Raw genomic sequence first — 18027 nt, 5'->3', positions numbered from 1 at the left:
GCTACCATTATTGCCCAGAACCATCCCTACCCCCCCCACCCCCCAGCAGCTTCAGGCTGTGATTTTCCCCAGCTAGTTTTCATGTTTTAAGACTCAGCCCCCATTTTAACAGAGACAAGTGAGTTAAGAATTTCTGTTCTCTTTATCCCTTTGGAAAAGGAAACTTTAAAGCAGGTCTGCTTTTTCATGCCTTTGAGCTCCACTCATCATGGACAATGAAATTAGTCTATTTATTTTCATTTAACATTTAAAAAGAGAGCTCCAAGCATTCATATAATTAACCTTACAAGCAACACACCCAGCAGCATAATACTAATAGGCCAATCAGTTAAACTTAACGAACCAGCAGCATTTATCACCTTCAATTATTTAATTCAACCTGTTAACAAAATGGAAACATGTTCCCAAATCACATCCCAAAATATATTTCCTCCATTTTACCACTACTGTCCTTAAGTCTCCTGTCAGGTCAATAGCATTTATCTTCACAACCCTTCACATCAAGGGAGCAAGTGTTATTTGCACCACTCTAGAGAGGGAGACAGTCAGAGCTGCAGTACAAAGTGCACGACAGACCCAGGATTAGAGTTTAGGCCACAGCTCTGACTGCCCCTTAGGTCTAAGACTTGCATCCTCAATACTGGAGCTCCCTTTCTATCTTGATTTCTCATCCTCTTCACTCCTGCCTTCCCTCCCCATAAGCCTTCCCTTCCAAACAGTGATGATCTCAAATACTATTAGTAGTAGTATCATTGTCATTTTATGCAAGGAAATTCTGGCCACAAAGAATGAAAGGCTCAAGTACAGATATGCCCAGTTTGCTGTGGGTTTGTACATTACTGTATAAAAGGCTTTGCCTCACCTGGTGACCATGAAGAGTATACAGAAGTCTTCCTTCTAGTAAATCCAGAATTTTAAGGGTTGAATCATTGGAAGCAGTAACAAGATAGTTTCCAGAGGGGTGAAAGGAAAGACTGTTTACCACAGCACTGTGCACTGAGGATGGAAAAAACGTATATAACAGTCACCAAGACTAGTTTACATAAGCTCAAGGCAAAAGAATAAAATAAAGTACAAGCACATTTCAATTTTCTGTTACAAAATTTAACAGGAAGATTATCACTGGAAAAACATTCCACAAACTCTTCAAGGCACTGGAGAACAAGCACAGTACTCAATTCTTGTAAAAATAGGCACTACTTTATTGAAAGAGAAAAGGAAGCATTGCCAATTATTCCGGGAGATTTAAGGATACAAAAGCTTCCAGCATAGCCCCAAAATGTAACTATATGTGCATGTAACTATATGAGCTATATGATTCTGTGAGAGCTGGACATTGACATATTTTGCTACTGTGGAGCTGCTGTTCTCACTCCCAAGTCATTCTAGACTAAAATCTATATGCTAGTACATTAAGGAGAAGACTGAAATGATGATGAAAGACACTCAAAGTTGGCATTGCACAGGTTCTTTTGGTTTAGTACTCAACTCTAACTGAGACTGGATTTAAGAGAAACTAGAAAAGAAGAACGAGCAACTTTAGTATGGTCCGGTATAAGCATTTCTTCAGACATCTAATTTGTCTCACCAAAAAATTTAAAACAAGTATGAATAGACAAATTATCAAGAGTGTGAACTTTCAATAAAGCAATCCTTCCTGCGTGAAGATGAAGCTGAAGAGTTACTTTGGAAAGAGCTAAAGAAAATGCTCTAAGAAGCAAGAAAGTCAAACTACACTTAAGTTCACTGTAACATTAAACATCTACCTAATGTAGAGCTTTTTTTTCCCCCTCCCCAAACTTTTACAAAACAGGCTATTGAACATATTTATTTATAAGAACATGCAGTACTTTACACATGCACAGCCTTCTGAACGTATGTGACATTACAGAATATTAGGACTATGCTTGAAGAGGGTTTTAACTATCCAATTATACTTAATTATACTACATGCCCTCCAAATGTTCTGGTATCTCAAATCTACTACTACTAATACACCCCCCCCACCTAAATTTATGTTCCCTTGAGAGTCTACTGTGCATTTCAAATCCAAAGTGCAAGTTAAAAAACCTCAAAATACAGTTTTAAAGACATTAGAACCAAATATTTTTTTGCAGATAGATTTGAAGCAGAAATCTGAAATAACCTAGTTCAACTGTAAAACAGAATGCATCTACTTTTGAAATTCTCAGGAACACTAGATACGTCAGCTTAAGTTCTGAGAACATAATTCCTCTTGACCTGGACTATTAAAAACACAAAAGAAAACTTTAACTCAACACAGGTAACTTATAAACAGTTATTCTTGTTGGTGAATACTGCTTTATCACACAGCTAGATCTTCTTCTACCTACCCCCCAGCCCTGTTTTACACTATATATTAAAGCAGAAAAAGTCTATGTGGAGTTTGTCCTCCTGAAAGAATACTAAATACATTTCTTCTTTGAAAATTTTGTTCTGAGTGATCCGGAATATTCTTCAGCCCATTGGTATCTAAATCCAGATAAAGGCAAACATATTTTGTCAACTAAAGCAAGTCCTGACAGGAATCACACCAGAAATAGATAAAGTTAATGATATATCCTCCAAGTTCCAGACAGTGAATAAAGTATTTCCAGCTTCAGCAAAAAACCTTTTCATAATGGAAAGAAACCACACAGACTGTGGCTGTGTAAGCAGTCACAGCTTCTGTGCCCAAGGAGTTTTTGGCTGTCATAAGCTCAGAGAAAACTTCATCTCTCTTCTGCCAAACCAGCTCATACCTCCCACAAGACCATTCACAACACCTCTCCAAAAACTTGCCAACACATCCTGCAGCCTCACTTGATTTCATGTTGCAAACAATAAATCCAGTGCAGCATGAGGTGGCATCTCCTGGTGACTTGGTGCTATAAGCCTACCCTTCTGCTGGCAAACCCCTAGAAAAGTAATGGCCAGTTAAGGGACTTATATTGGGGGGTTAACAACTAAAATTGAGTCACACCAGCCTGTAGAGTGACTGAACATGACTGTCCCAAGTCTGACAATGCTACTTTTATGTAATCGGTGAATGCCACAACTTAGTAACCACCAGTGAGAAGATAAATCAGGAAGGACTTGACACAGCCACAGTCCCTACAGAACAAATAACCACCATCCAGCCCCATCTGAACTGTATAAAATTACCAACTGTTCTTTCTAGACAGCAATAAAAAGAAAGGTTAGAGCTGTTTCCATAGACCTGCAGAGGTGCCCTACACACAGCTTTGCACAGGGGAAAAAATGTCAGGCAATAAACATCAGCCATCTTTGTAGGGGGATTATCTGCTGTACAAAAAAGTTAGTGCCAAATACAGTATTGAATACAGCGTCTGTTCTCCTGTACAGTAAACGTGACCAGAGCATACTTTGCTAAAAAAAACCGCACACAGCATACAAAAGGTTTTGCAGTTTGCTCTCTACTTCCAACTTTCATTTACCAATGTCACAGTTGGAACAAATCCTGGCAACAAGAGCAACACTGCTGAAAGATTAATCAGTTTTGGAAAACAACCCAACTTTAACACACAAGAGTCTGTGGCAGAGCTACTTATCTATTAACTCCTCGATGCAACTCAATCTTTAAAATGGATTCCCTTGAAATCGGGCAGCGTAAGCACATACCGAAGGAAGAGATGCCCTCTAGTGGGACTGAGATGGCAGTTCCACGGGGAGAGCCGCAAAACCAAACCCGATTTAGTCTATTTAGGCTTGCGTATAAACCCTCAGAACAGCAGGACTTATAAACACATCTCCAGAACATGTTACAAACGTCAGTTCGCAGCCACAGGTGCATGAAGCGACTGCATACAGCTACCACTGCAATTTTATGTTTCTTTGGCTTCTATGACACTTCCTAGTTCAAAGTTTAATACACAATCAGGATTTACACAGTAGCTGTTAAAAATGACACTCCTAACAGGGAAAGATCACTTCAACAGCAAGAATGTCAGACTAAAATACCATTCAGTAAGGGTAGGATACAGGGGAACTAGAGAATTCCAAGACAGAAAAAATAAACCTGGCAGCCAAACCTGAATCACATTAGATTTGGACAATTTAATACCAGTAAGTGGAAAGTAGGAAGAGATGATTCTTGAGCCAATTTATGCTGTGGCTGGAAACATGCACTGCAGATCTTGCCATTGTTGCAAAGCTGATAGAGTAGGTTAAAGGACAATCTGACACTGTTTCAGTGTTTAAAGAGGCTACCTATTTTAGCAACAAGACTTCAGAAAGACATTTCCAAATTTTGATATGGGCCACAAGTTAACAATACTTATTACACAAAGAATCATACTTCAGTATTCATTGTTGAAATTGTACCACCTCAATACCAACAAATTGGAACAACAGTTGCCAAGAGGTTTGATTTCCATTGGATGTTAACTATCTGAGAACTGGGAGTGATTGCGAGTCCATAAGAATAACTGAAGAAATTAAAAAAAAAAATAAATCGTGTTATATGAGAGTTCAAGGACCTCAGGGAGGTTTGCAGTTGAAAGAGCTCAAGAAGTGCTCGACTTGACTACACAGAGAGAATACACTTGAGTAGCACCCCATACGCCAGGAATAAAACAGTGCAGGAAGTTGATGCTAGAAATAAGGAATATGATTTTTTGTTTTCTATCCAAGAAAAAACCCTGTTCCAATGACAGTGGTGTCACCATCAGTACTTAAAAGTCACATCAGATGATCACAATAGTATTTCCATCTATATGCAAAGAGCAAAAGAACAGCCCTCTATATACAGCAGAATTATGAAAGCATTCAAAAGTTTGCAGGCTGTTTCTACTCCACAACAATCTCTTTTCAGGGAACTTTTATTTACTGTTTTATGGAACCCAAAGGACTTTCATGATCTTAATAGCTTCTCTGCAGACAATCTGCATGTGCTTTGAGATGACCAACTCCCATTGCTCTTATCTACTGGAAGAGGTCTAGTCTTTCACAGGTTGCTGGGAAGACAAAGCAAAGAACTCTGCTCCTTTAACATCATTACACTTTCTCTGCCTTTCTGTAACAAGGGAAACTAGAGAACTTGTATCAAGAGCCTGAAAATTCTTTCATTGCCTTGTGATTAAAGGGATACACAGTCAAAAGCACTTTAAAAAACAATTGCAGTTACATAAAGCCAGGATGACCAACAGCTTTAATTTAGCATTCAATTTTTGTCTCTCAACTTGCAAAGTTAGCAGGAGTCAACTGCAAGCTATTTTACTACTCTCTCTTTCCTGCCTGGCATTCAGCTGTGAGCTGTCACAGCAGGAACTGACAGCATTTGGCATTTGATGTGGATGGCAGAAAGAACAATACACCAAGCTCTAGCCCTGTATCTCTGATCTGCTTTACTAGCATGCCAGAAGCAGTCTTCATGAAAATCTAACAAAATGAAGTTTAATAAGCTATGGAAGCAAAGCACTGGAAACAGTAGGGATTTACAAAATACTACAGCAGCCCAAAAAATTGTTAACAGTAAAGGAAAGAAAAGCCACATTTAGGCTCAGGAGACTAATATGCACAAACCAGGATGATCAAACTCAAAGAAGCTCGCAGGGATGGGAAAGCATCCTTTTCCCACCCAGTTCCACCAAACAGCAGCACTGATCAGTTTGACAAGAGGTAATGGGAAGAGATGCCATTTGGAAGGTAAAGGGGTGGGGTGGAGATTTAGACTCCTAAATATACAAGGTAGCTACTCCAAGGACAAGCCAACTGGATAAGTCATAAGAAGGTCAAAGCTAATTCTAGAAACTGAAAACCAAACAGCTACTGGAGAAGGAACTGTAAACACAGATCATGGTATAGAATTGCAATTGATTTGTTTTGCTCTTCCTCTTTTGTTAACTTTCCTAATTTTCTCACGAAGAACTTAACCTTTTGCTTTGCTGGAACGCATCTGACTCCTCCTATGGGCTTATTCAGAGACAAGGCCACATCATTTTTACTGCACAACACCTCCTCAAGAACAGTGAATATGAGCCAAGTGGCATCATAGATAACACCTATGCACACCTGCAACACAGGGCAATTTCAACATTGGGGCTTTTTTGCTTTTTGATGGTGGGCAGGGGAGGAGGAATCAGAACAGAGGTGTTTCTCACCAATATATAAGAATCAGTCTTGGAGCTAACACAAAGCAAAGCATGATGTTTGGTGAAAAAAGCCTTCCACTGACGGGCCTAACCCAGTGCTTTTCTGAAAAAGCAGCAGATGGAGAAACTGTCCTTGGACTTCAGAGCAAGTCATATCAATATGTGGAAAGGCCCGGCTTTTCTAAGAGCTTAACTTGCCTTGATAATGTTGAAGAAGTCTATTCATCCTAACGTCCCACACCTTCACTGTGTTATCTGTACCAGCCGCAGCAATGCACGTACCACTGGGATGAAAATCCACGTGATTCACAAACCTGTAAATTGCCGTTAAAGACAACTGTTTATATTCAACTCTTGCTAAAGATCAAAGAGGTCTTTTGAAAAAGGGAAGCTACATCATGATGCATTGAACATTACAGAAAGGAAGAGATAAGAGAAATTCAGCAATACAAATTTTTCAGGTTAAGCCCTTGCTTATAACCCCAAGCAGACTGCAGGATTTTATCTAAGCTTACCATCTTCAACACTGTGCGTTACAGGTGTAGGAGCTGCAGATATAAGCCTCCTAAAATCTGATGGATCCGACTGTCACAACATTTTCAAGTGTTCATTTAATGTTTGTATAATATGTCTCCTACTAAATTAACGGGAGTTCTAGAGTGGTGTGTACAAGACTGAAGAGATTTTTCTACTATTACGCTTAACTAATTTTAAGGTGGAATTTACTGAATTTGTGCCTGGAATCATATGCTGCCACTTGGAAGGTAGCAAGGCTGAGACCAAGTTCCTTTCTGAACCTGTATGCAATCAGTTTTTATTCTGAACACACAAGTACAGTAAAACCTTCAGTGAAGAGCATCTTGTAACTCCTCACCCAATCCACACAATAAATTGTACAAAATTAATTATTCTTTGAGTATTCTTGTAACAAATGCTGAAGAAGTTGAAATATTTCAATAGGTTGTTTGGAGAAGCTCTATTCTTAAGAGCACTCGAAAAAATAATGCTGTCTGAATTTATCTTAATGTCGCTGTATATTATCTGGAAAGAACACAACTTTGTACTTAAAGATTCAATGCAGCAAGAAATTAGGCAGATTCCAGTCTCACTTCTCTAAGGACTTGTTTTGTGTTTCTGGACAAATTAACTTTTGCTGTGGCTCAATCTCCATGAAAAAAATCCTGATTCAACAGCTGTTTTTCTGAATACAAAGTGGTTTTTGGAATAACCTTATTATTCAAAAATTTGAGGATGAAACAAAGCATCCAAGTGCCAATCTGCCAGTACACTTTTACTCTTTTAATTTACTTCAACTCAGAGCAAAATAAAAAAGCTTAACATAGCTAGAAGAGATAAAAAATTTAAGCATCTCCAAAAATAAATAAGCGTAAAGATACTAAGGCTTGACATGTTGGACAGTTATGAAAACATAATCCTCAAGGTTCCAATATGGAGAAGTCACAAAAAGGTCAAAGGAATTTTGGGAACTCTTTTTGCATCTCATCCTCTGCTGGCTGCCTTTGTAATAGTGCTAATGAATTTTTAAGAGGTAGAAAAGATTGCCAGGATAAGGACCTCTGACTGCAGTCACAAAACGAGGTGTACATTGACCAGGCATCCCCATTTTAGAAATCACAAGAAGGCCGGTCCTCATGCACTACGAGGTACTTACCCCCCATGCTCACAGAAGGAGTGTATACATTCTCTGCTGGTTTTATCCCACAGTTTGACAGTTTTATCATCGCTGGCTGACACTATCAATCGTCCATCAGGAGAGAATCTAAGATAAGAGTTACAGCAATTAAGAAATGCCCCCAAAAGGTGTACGGGGTCAACTGGATTTGGCCAGCTGTCAAGGTATATCAGTAAATACACCTTGTTCTTCAAGAAGTCACACTGGCATCAGTGAAACTAAAAATCCAATTACTCCAAGTTGAGGGAAAAACAAAGCAAGCTGCAAGCCCTCAAACTATCCCTAATTCCACAAACACATAAAATAACCCTCAGGAAAGTCTTGAGACTGACTTAAGATCTCTTGTCCTACTTGTTTCAATTTAAGTATATCTCAAGTTGTTTCTCTACCCTGATTCGAAACAATTCCTACCTTTGCCACAAGCATTCAGAGCAATACAATTACTCCCAAGATAAAAGCTGCAGCAGGAGAAGCTTCATCATTCAAGTACCTTAGAAGAATGTATTAAGCTATCTCAGAATTTCATATACAAGACAGATCAATATCTCTCTTCAGAAGCATACATTTTACAGGATCAGGACTTGAGTCCCTAACTAGAGAACATTATAATACATACTGGAAAAACATTCTTTCTGCTCTACTGTGAGCATCTGTAGGACTACCAGCCACTGCCACCACCATATTCAAGAACTATAATGAACTTTTCACCTACAGAAAAACTGTGTCTTTATCCTACATGCATATATACATAAAAACTCCTCAGAACAGCCACAATGGACAACTGAAAACCAAATCTGAAACAGTTACCAGGAAATAACGTTTTTATTATGGCAGCACTTTCAGCATTTTGGAAGGAGCACAGGTGATCATTTTAACTAGAGGCATGACAAGTCTAAAAGTAACTAAGCTGAAATAACAATATAAATCTCTCATTTTGTTTCTGTTAGCAAGTTCAAGATGCAGAAGTCTCCAAACCAGACAAAAGCAAAACACAGAACAAATCACTAAGCAGAAAACTCTCTGCTTGACAAAGATCACTGAAGAAACACAAAGTGGGTACACAACTATTATCCGAAGGCATCTCTGCAGGTTAGCAATAGATTTCAATCACTAAACACACCTGAATCATCCTGAATAGAAATGTGTTATACGAGACCATGATACTCAGTCTCCACTTTGAGGGATAAGCCCCCACCTCTTTGTCAGAGCGCCAAACTTACCTGGCACAGCGAACCCAGTTTATGTGTTGACTAAGTGAGAATAGAAACTTCTGCCTGTGAACCGTCCACACTTTGATTGTTTTGTCATCAGAAGCTGTAACTAAGGACTGGCCATCGCTGGAGAAATGAACACTTCTTACAGTCGCCGTATGAGCCTTGAACACAGTAGATTCTCCTTTGCTATACAAAAGGAAAGAACACTTTAAAACCACGTAGCAGGGCAGCAAAGACATCATGTACCTGAAAACACAAAGCTTCTGCATGCTGAACAGTGCTATTAACCACCACTTCTATGGGAACTGCATGTGCTTACATTTGGAAGAAAACGTTGATCAATCCCAAACTCATGCTTCATGATCTATACAGAATACATAGCTAAAACCAGTTATTCCAGTTCAATACTGGAGCCAAATCCAACAGAAAACAACTCATGTTTCCTATAAAGAGGCAAAAATGGTATTGTTAATTTTTGCAACCATTTAAAACAACATTTATGGAAGCATCAGTATAAAAGAGGATGCTGAGATTCTGTACTTTTACCAGGCCCTTTGCTGCAAGGCAGGTGAGGAGGGAGGTACGTGCTTTCACAGTTCATCTAGACAGAGCCAAGCAGGCAACTACCTCACAACTGTTCCTATAATGGCTCACACTCCAGCTGAATGTTTCCGACGCAGCATCACACAAGAAATAACACAACTGAATTCAGCACACCTGACGTTGTACAACTTTGAGCAAGCTACCACTAACTCAACCAGGCAAGACAAATGACAAGGTATTGTTATTTTTCTTTACCCATAATTTCTAAATAAATGCAAGAGGCATTCTTCTAGTAAATAAAGGCAAGGCATATTTAAAGATCCAAGGTACGACATATTTAGAGATCTAACAGGTATATGGGACTCTTGATCCAGCATGTACTGTACTACCAGGAGCTCCATATTCACAGACAGGACAACAGAAAGACACAGTGGTTTGCTCCCTTCTCCATCAGAATTTAACAGGCTTTAGACTGAGGCTGACGACTGCTAAAACTGTAAAGGCCAAAAAAAAATCAAAATACTACATACCTTCCAGCAACATTCCCTCCCTCCTCAGAAAAGGTCAGAGCTGTCTAGTTTTATTTAATCTTTTATCTGCCAGAAGGCAAGGAACAGTAAAGGTTATGTCTCAGGAAAGTTTTCTTTCTGTCCAAAACCACAGAACATCCCCCAGTCTGATAAGTACTCATGCAGAAACATGAAATTACAAAATTCTGTCAGCATGGCTTATTAAAAAAAACCCCACAACAAATCCAAAGACTGAAATCCACACACCAGGGTAGCATTAACTGCATCAATAACATATCGCCCCTGAAAGGCAATTCTTTGGAAATAAAGTCCTGGCCCACAGACTATAGGGCAGCTTCTCCCTCACCCTTTTAATGACTGTGCAAAACTGGCAAGCTGAAGGTCTCAAACCTGATTCAACATCAACACCTTTTTTTGGTTATAGAGAAGGCAAATTGACAAAGAATACTAAATAAACACAGATTAAAGAGGCCATGCACCAAGGTACACACAACCAGCATAACAATAACAACCCCCTTTCCACACTGGCTCTTTTCTGACTTGACAGTCTTAGGTGCAGTTTAGATCACAGAGCTCACATGCCTAAGAAACGAAGATAAATATCACCCAACACAAATTCATTTTTCTCAGCACATCCCAGTCCTCTGTTAAAATGTATATGCTAACTTCTGAGAAATCTAACAAGTTTGCACTGTAATTTATTTCAGCATTCTGTATTAGCAGCACAGCTCTGAAGATAGCTAAATGACACTGTCAGTCTCTTTCCTTATAGGAGACTGATGAGCAGCAAGGTCAAATTTTAATCATAATCCATCTTGTGCCTTTTAATAATATATATGCTAACATGTCACTGTGATTATTCCTTCCAGGAAAGTTTAACTAAACTGAAATAATTAAAATTGAATTCACAATCTGCAAAATTGAGTACATTTCACTATAAATTAAGATATTTAAAAGCACTTTCATCACAGATTTTAAAAAGTCTCTTTCAGAACCTATCAGTTCCATGGCAGAGATTATCTATGGTTTCATAACCATCAAATAAAGCTTCCAATGGGTAATCATAACCATAAGAACTCATCAAAAATAAACAACTAGAAATGCTTTCCTAGGTTCCTGAAGTGACATGTTTATTTTAACATTGGGGTATGTTTTGTGCATGGTTTTGTTTTGGTTTGGTTTTTTTTTTATCATCCCTTCTATCTGCCACCACAATCATGGGTCTGCTTCTGGACACAAACCTTTAGTCTTTGACAGCAGCAATTTACAAGCTCACAAGCAAAGGAACCTCTTATACTTTTTTATGTGCCTGTCCATTCAAAGAAAAACAAGTTTAGTGTGAGAACCAAGAGACCCAAGGAAACACTGGCAGTTGCTCTTGTGCATCTTGGCTGCAAAAAGCTTCTTGTTACTTGCAGCAAGATTAAATTTTCAAGCAATTCTTCAGCACTCTCCTGTTTGTGCTGTATTTCAATTAAGTGTTCCTTGCTGAAGACCTATCACTTAAAACAATGCATCGCAGAGTAAAACAGAAGAAGTTGAGGTGTCTCAGACAACGATCACCAAGGGTTAATGAGTTAAAGCAACTAAACCCTCTACTCAGAAATGGAAACTTCAGAATTAGGCTGAAGTACTGAAAGTAAGTTTTTATTAATCATATGCAAGCTCATAAAAAATACATAATCCAAAGCAGTCTTATGTTAGTAATACACCATCATTTACTATCAGTGGAACACAGAGTTTTAGGCCAAGAAATAAAGGTTAAAGACACCTAACCATTTTGTGGACCATAGCAAGCATGCAAGCTAATAGCCTCCACCCTGCTCACAGTATCTCCATCACTAAACATCAACTTGTGTTTCAGCATCTTGCTTAACACTAGCACAGAAGCAAAGGATCGATTTGCTAGGAGGAAAAACGGGCTGGGGGAGAAAGGGGAAGAAAACTCCAACATCTCACCACTGATGAGTTACATTAGTGACTTGTTATATTAGCATAGGAAGTTAATACTGACTTTAAGCTTTGCAAAGGATTTTAGTTTTGTTTCCAATGCAATACCAAGGCCAAATTACTACTTCTCTGTTAGAGCTGTCACATAAAATGGTTCTTCCTTCCCTCAAACAGACTCCAGTCCCATAGCTGGAGAACTGCTATCAAGAAGCAAGAAGGAACCCCAAACCATAATTAAAACACAAGAAAAGAGACAGAAGGAAGATACTTACACACTGGGAATCCATAAACGGACTGTTTTGTCTCTAGAGCCTGAAGCCACCAGGTGACCAGAAGGGGAAAACTGAACACACATCACCGCATCTTTGTGGCCCACAAAGCGATAGGCTCTCATCTGAGGCCTCATACTCCAGATCATCAGGCACGAATCCATCGAGCCACTTGCTGAAATAAAAAGGAAAAACAAAACCACACAAAACCAAACTTGCATTAGTGCTCCTCCAATTACTCCGAAACTGCATTTCACACTCAGTTCACCATCACAGCTTCCAGCAATCTCAAGTACATTGTCCTTGAAGCTTCACCAATGTATCTCATGCTGTTATTTCATCAGTAATTCAAAGTCAGTCATGCATTGGCTTGGACAGACAATTTACTTCCAAGTCAGGTCATCCAACAGCTGCAGAGGCAAAAGCCACACAAGTTGCAAAATTTCATCCAAATAAATACACACGAAGGAAACGCATAGAAGGTCTGTGAATTAAGGTCTGTGAATTCATTAATGTGAATTAATTCCTCATCACTTTTTTTATTGGAAAGCAGAGTCAGCTATCAGCTGCAGCAGGTTAAATATCAAGTAACACACTACAGATTAAGCAGAGAAGCTCTGTGAGTCAATGACTTAAAGGCAACCCATCTACAACTCCCTCCAACACCTCTCCCTTGTTGCAAAACATTGATCAAAGTCACCTCAGCAGTTCTTAACAATAAATGAAAAATACAAGTTTGCAATGTGATTAGAGCAGTGTTTAATTCTCTATTAGTAGGAAGGGTCAGCAGGACTCAATAGTAGTCATGAGAGGTTTTAAAGAACTATGGATAGAGATAGGGTCACTCCATCTACTCACAGCCACTCTTCCACTCATGCCCACTGCTATACTCACCTGTGGGAATAAAAAACAACCACCACAACTTGCCTTTACTCTATGAAAGGGGTGGAAGAAAGTAAAGGCATGCTCCAAAGACAAGAAGGAGGAGAAAGGGCTGGAGGGAGACCCCAGGGGGCAAAGACTACTTATGGGAAGGTGGACATTCCCCAGCACAGATGCTGCTTTTTCAAGATCTCCCTCAGCAGCAAGAACAAAGGATCACTTAAGGAGAAAGCAGAATTCAGGTGCACATGCTACATCCATTGAAAGCACAACTGACAACTCATCTCCGTGACACTGAACTTCATAGAAGCTACATCCCCCTCCCTATGTGACAGGAGCCGTATCTGTCCCTGCCAAGAGAACCAGGGAACAGGTTTCCCAAACACAAGAGTAAATTCCACTTCAGTCTAAAACTCCCCTGCCAGGTCCTATCACTGACTCAGCACAGTGAAAACTGAAGAGCTGCTCGTCCCCTAAAGCCCGCCATACTGCATGAAGTCTGTAGCACTGGGACCCTAGTGATTCGTAAAATGGCAAACATATGCCCGTAGCAACTTAACATCTCAAACAATGACAGTAAAAATACCCCTCCAAATCAATTTTAATGCTTAAGTAACAGAAAACTGTAGATTTTCCACAGGCAAATACAGAATATACACATCTTAGCCTGCCAACAAACCCAAGCTGCATCTGTATCTCTCTACCCAAGTGTCAACATCTCCAGGGAGATCTTAAAATGTTCCTAGAAAAAAAAAAAAAGAGCAGTTTGATGGTAGGTTCTGACATGGTAGTATCATAATTACAAGATTTCAGTTCATTAGTGTTATGGCAAAATACCAAATAGATTTTGCTGGATATCTCCTTGTATTTCACAGTCATTTTAACACAAAAAATAGTCATCTCTCTTCCTGCTATTGATTTGGGATTATTACATGCCCATTTCAAACAGGATCATTCATTATGCATGTCCTTTATGGGGAAACAAAAAACCTTATATATTTGTCAGTTCAGCTGTTGTTTTTGTTTGGTTTTGTATTTCATACAAGCAACACTTTCCTTAGGGATATTAAAATTTAAGGGGAGACAACTGTGTAAAAGTAGATAAACATACAGCCTAGTGTCAAGAGATTTGAATGTTAGTCATAACTACACTAAGTCACTGTCTGGCAAGGATATTAAGTTGCAGTATCACAGCTTCTCCAGGACTGATGTTAAAAAATGTAAGGAAAATAATGCTCTGACATCTTAATAAAGCACTTCAATATGATACTGCTTATATGTGACTTGCTGGCAATAACAGTTATCCTTACTGGACTGGGCAAGCAATCTAATGGAGTAAAAAGACCAAGTCCTCTAGGTTTGGCTGTTTTATTGGGGAGGGGGTCACAGAAATGGGGAAGAACTTTGAAATCTCATAAGACTCAAGTACACACAACTGACCCAACAGTACCTAGAAAAGAAAAATTCTTAGAATTTGTTTCCTTTCTTACCTGATCTCATTTACTTAAAATATCAAGAGCAACTACTTCACGGTCTAGATGGAGGCAGCAAAGGCTCCCATGCTAATTCTGAAAGGCCATTCAAAAGCAATGCTTAATTATGTTCAGAGCACCCTTGCTAAACAGAGATGTGCACTGACCAGATGAAGTTTTAGGAAAGACACAGGAAGTAGAAACAAAAGATTGCAGACAACAATAAAAAGAGCAGCATGGAGAGAGGTGTCCAAAACAAGTCTGATTGATTTTCACTTCCTTGCAGCTTCCAGAGTGTTGTGTAGGTTGCAAGATCCAGAACAGGATTATTACCTGCTAGACTGCTGCACTTCTATTTACTCATGCCTACTGCTCCAGCTGCCTAGCAGGTATATTGCCTCAAACTATCATTTCTGCCTTATCTGCTCTGCGAGCCAAAGCGATGCCCACCATGCCACAGACTGAACAGCAGCTTCCCCAAGAGCCAAAACCCCTCCTGGTTCCTACTCAATGCACACACAGTGGGTTACTGAATAGCAGCTAGGACATAAGCCTTGGCAGCTGTCTAAAGGGGAGAAATGGAAGGGGAAGAAGAAAAAGCAAGGTTTCACCTTAAGTTGACTGCATGGTAAAGCCAGGTATGTGAAATGATAAGCAATGGTAGATGTTCTTAAAGCTCTAGCAGGATGCACACAATTTGCCACCCCTGTGGTTCAACAACTGGATTTTTTTCAAAGCACACAGAAATGTTCACCCTAAAATGCTAAAATTTCTTCATCATGAAAGCAAGTTCTTCGCTCTTGTAGAGCTCAGTACCTCCACTGCTCCCTCCATTTAACTAAAGCAGAGAATCTCTTTCTTTATCATCTGGCCATCAAAACACAAAGAGATAATTTACCCAATTGTTTCTTATTGAGACTGAAGTCCACACTAGTGACGGCATCTCTGTGGCCTTTGAAGTGTCTCTCCAGGGACGGGTCTTCCTAGAAGAAAATAATGTTCAGACACCATAGGTTAAGAATCACTTTGGACAATAAAACCATTTTATTTCTATGACAGGTGAACCAAGTCACATATTCATCCCACAAAAGCCAGGTAGAGATAAGAACAAGATGCAACAAGAAATGCAAATTTCAGGTGTATTAACAAACTTTAAAAAAGGCAAATTATTCAAGATGATAACCCCCCTGGACCTTAGGTGACTTGCACAAATCATTCATGCATTTTTACAACATGCTTCTAGTACAGAGACCCCAAAGCTGGCTTTGGAACAGATAAGCCATGTCAGTGACCACCTAAGCAAGCAGTCAAGCTCAACTTTGCTCTGACAGCTGCTCATCTCAGCCCAGGCATAGCCAAGAGGCCACTGTTGGCACAGAAGGGACTAATTTGCAAGACTTAGCACACCTGTTGAAACAGACAGTAGAATCAGAACTGCAGCAAAACAGACTGACCCACTACCCCTCCCCTATGTCCCTACACAGCACCTTGCTGCAAGCACCAAACAATGCTTCAGGTCAGTGGAAAAAAAAAAAAACAAAACCAACAAAACACCAGCCCCACCCACCAGCCTAAAGGTGCCCCCACACACAAACACAGACCAGTCCCAGCTCCAACAGCACTCCAAAACCCAGGGCTGCCCCCCACCCCGAGCCCCAGCAGCATTAAGCTCCCCCAAGTCCAACTCTGTCCCGAGAGCCCCAACTGCATGATGCCGCCCCACGGACCAAGCCCAGGTAAGCCGCTACTGCACAGCCCAATCCCAGCAGCACTAAGCCTCCCCTAAACCCAGAACTGCCTCCCCACACCACCTGAGCCCCAGAGCCCCCCTGGCCCTCCCCTGCACAGCCCAGCCCCAGCAGCACGACACGCCCCCCTACAGCCCCAGCCCTGCCTTCCCCCACAGAGTGATGCCTGCCAGCAGTTGGTGCTCATTGCTGGAAGGGGCCTCGCACCAGAACACACCCAAGGACACAGTTTTTGCAACTGTGATGGGGACATCCCGGAAAGGGCAAAAAAACAACAGACACCTGTGCAAGCCAAAGATAGGAAAGCTGAGAAACTTTACAGAGCAATGAGCCAAGCAAGTCCTTGTATGAAAAAAGACTGAGCGTTCATGGGAAGGACACTACGAGACGCCTCAACAGCCTCTAGGGTCCACCCCAGAGCACCGAAACCCCCACGGAAGCCCCTCAGAGACCCCTCCCCAAATTTTAGTACGCTTGCACAATGTATTAACATACGGATTAGATTCTCTGGACATAGGGGTGTACTTCTCGGAAACTACAGGAATATTCATTTCGTTTATTGTATATAATAAGCGTGCCTGTGTCTTTCGGCACCCACGTTAGGTGGAACGATCCCCCGTGCACCCGGCGCTGCAATAAAGAATGCCCGCCTCGGAAACTCCAAACCAAGCCTCAGGGGGGTCTTTTGAGACCGAATTGACGGTAACAAAAGCACCAGAACCACCCCTCCGACACCATCCCGACGGTCACCCCTCATCAAACCCGAGTCCGGGGGCCCCAGGCACCACCCCCCTCAGTGCCAGGGCTCCCCAACACTCCCCCCAGCCCCAGAGGCCACGGCCCCCCCTCAGCACCATCCCAGACGCTCAGGCGGTGCCCGACCCGGCCCCAGCAGCCCCCCAAGCCTTCCCCCTCTCGGCGGCACTAAACCCTCCGGCCGCAGCAGACCCCGACCCGGCCCCCCACCCCCCCAGGGCTTGCCCCTCTCAGCCCAACCCCGGCGGCATTAAACCCTCGGGCCGCAGCGGGCCCCGGCCCGGCCGGCCCCTCACCAGGCACCCGGCAGCCATGACACCCCCCGCGCGTCGCACTCCCGTTCCCGCGCCTCCCGCGCCCCGCAGCAACGGTTCCGCCCTTAAAGGGGCCGCGGCGCCGGGCCGGAAGGGGCGGGCGGGGGCACTGCCGGCGGCGGGCCGGGCCCCGCCACTGAGGGGCCGCCATTACGGGCTCGGGAGGGGGCGCGGGCATCCGCCACAGTCGGGGGCCCCTCCGCCTCCCACGGCAGTCGGGCTGTAAAGCAGTCCCGGCTGGAGGCACAGGGAGGAGGTCTCACAGGCCTTGCCATGGCAGTCGGTGCCCTTGTGTAAAACTAAAGGATGGCCCGGCCATAAGGCCTGTGCTGTGTGGAGCTGAGAGCTGCCCGTGAGGGATAAAAGACACCCCTGGGCAGCCGGGACACAACCAGCATCCAAGCCCTTCTGACATGGCTTTGAAACCCTCCCACCACCATACACAAGTACCCAGCTGGGCTAACTCCAGGGATGTCTGGAGCAATAGACAAGCTGTGAGAACACTGCAGAATAGAGTTGCATTGCAAAGTTTTCTTGTGATTA

The 18027-nt window shown here is 41.8% G+C and overlaps 1 protein-coding gene across 12 annotated transcripts in view; it reads right to left on the bottom strand.

Annotated features, from left to right (window-relative positions):
• The window catches only part of POC1A (POC1 centriolar protein A), a 93690-nt gene that overhangs the window by 44420 nt on the left and 31243 nt on the right, over nt 1-18027 (bottom strand). For 11 of the 12 annotated variants that reach the window (XM_074836366.1, XM_074836367.1, XM_074836365.1 and 8 more), the window contains 6 exons: nt 15565-15649; nt 12316-12487; nt 9027-9206; nt 7786-7893; nt 6312-6427; nt 863-996 (listed from right to left, as the gene is read on the bottom strand). In XM_074836366.1, coding sequence (XP_074692467.1) covers nt 863-996; nt 6312-6427; nt 7786-7893; nt 9027-9206; nt 12316-12487; nt 15565-15649 — 795 coding nt within the window. Of the gene's footprint in view, nt 1-862; nt 997-6311; nt 6428-7785; nt 7894-9026; nt 9207-12315; nt 12488-15564; nt 15650-17466; nt 17570-18027 lie in introns of those variants that run through there. The other variant, XM_074836373.1, reaches the window with a different exon arrangement.

Source organism: Strix aluco, chromosome 11 (genome assembly GCF_031877795.1).
Source record: "Strix aluco isolate bStrAlu1 chromosome 11, bStrAlu1.hap1, whole genome shotgun sequence".
Classification (NCBI taxonomy): domain Eukaryota; kingdom Metazoa; phylum Chordata; class Aves; order Strigiformes; family Strigidae; genus Strix; species Strix aluco.
Note: the sequence above shows the minus strand (reverse complement) of the source record. Positions and strands in the feature narration are given on the sequence as shown.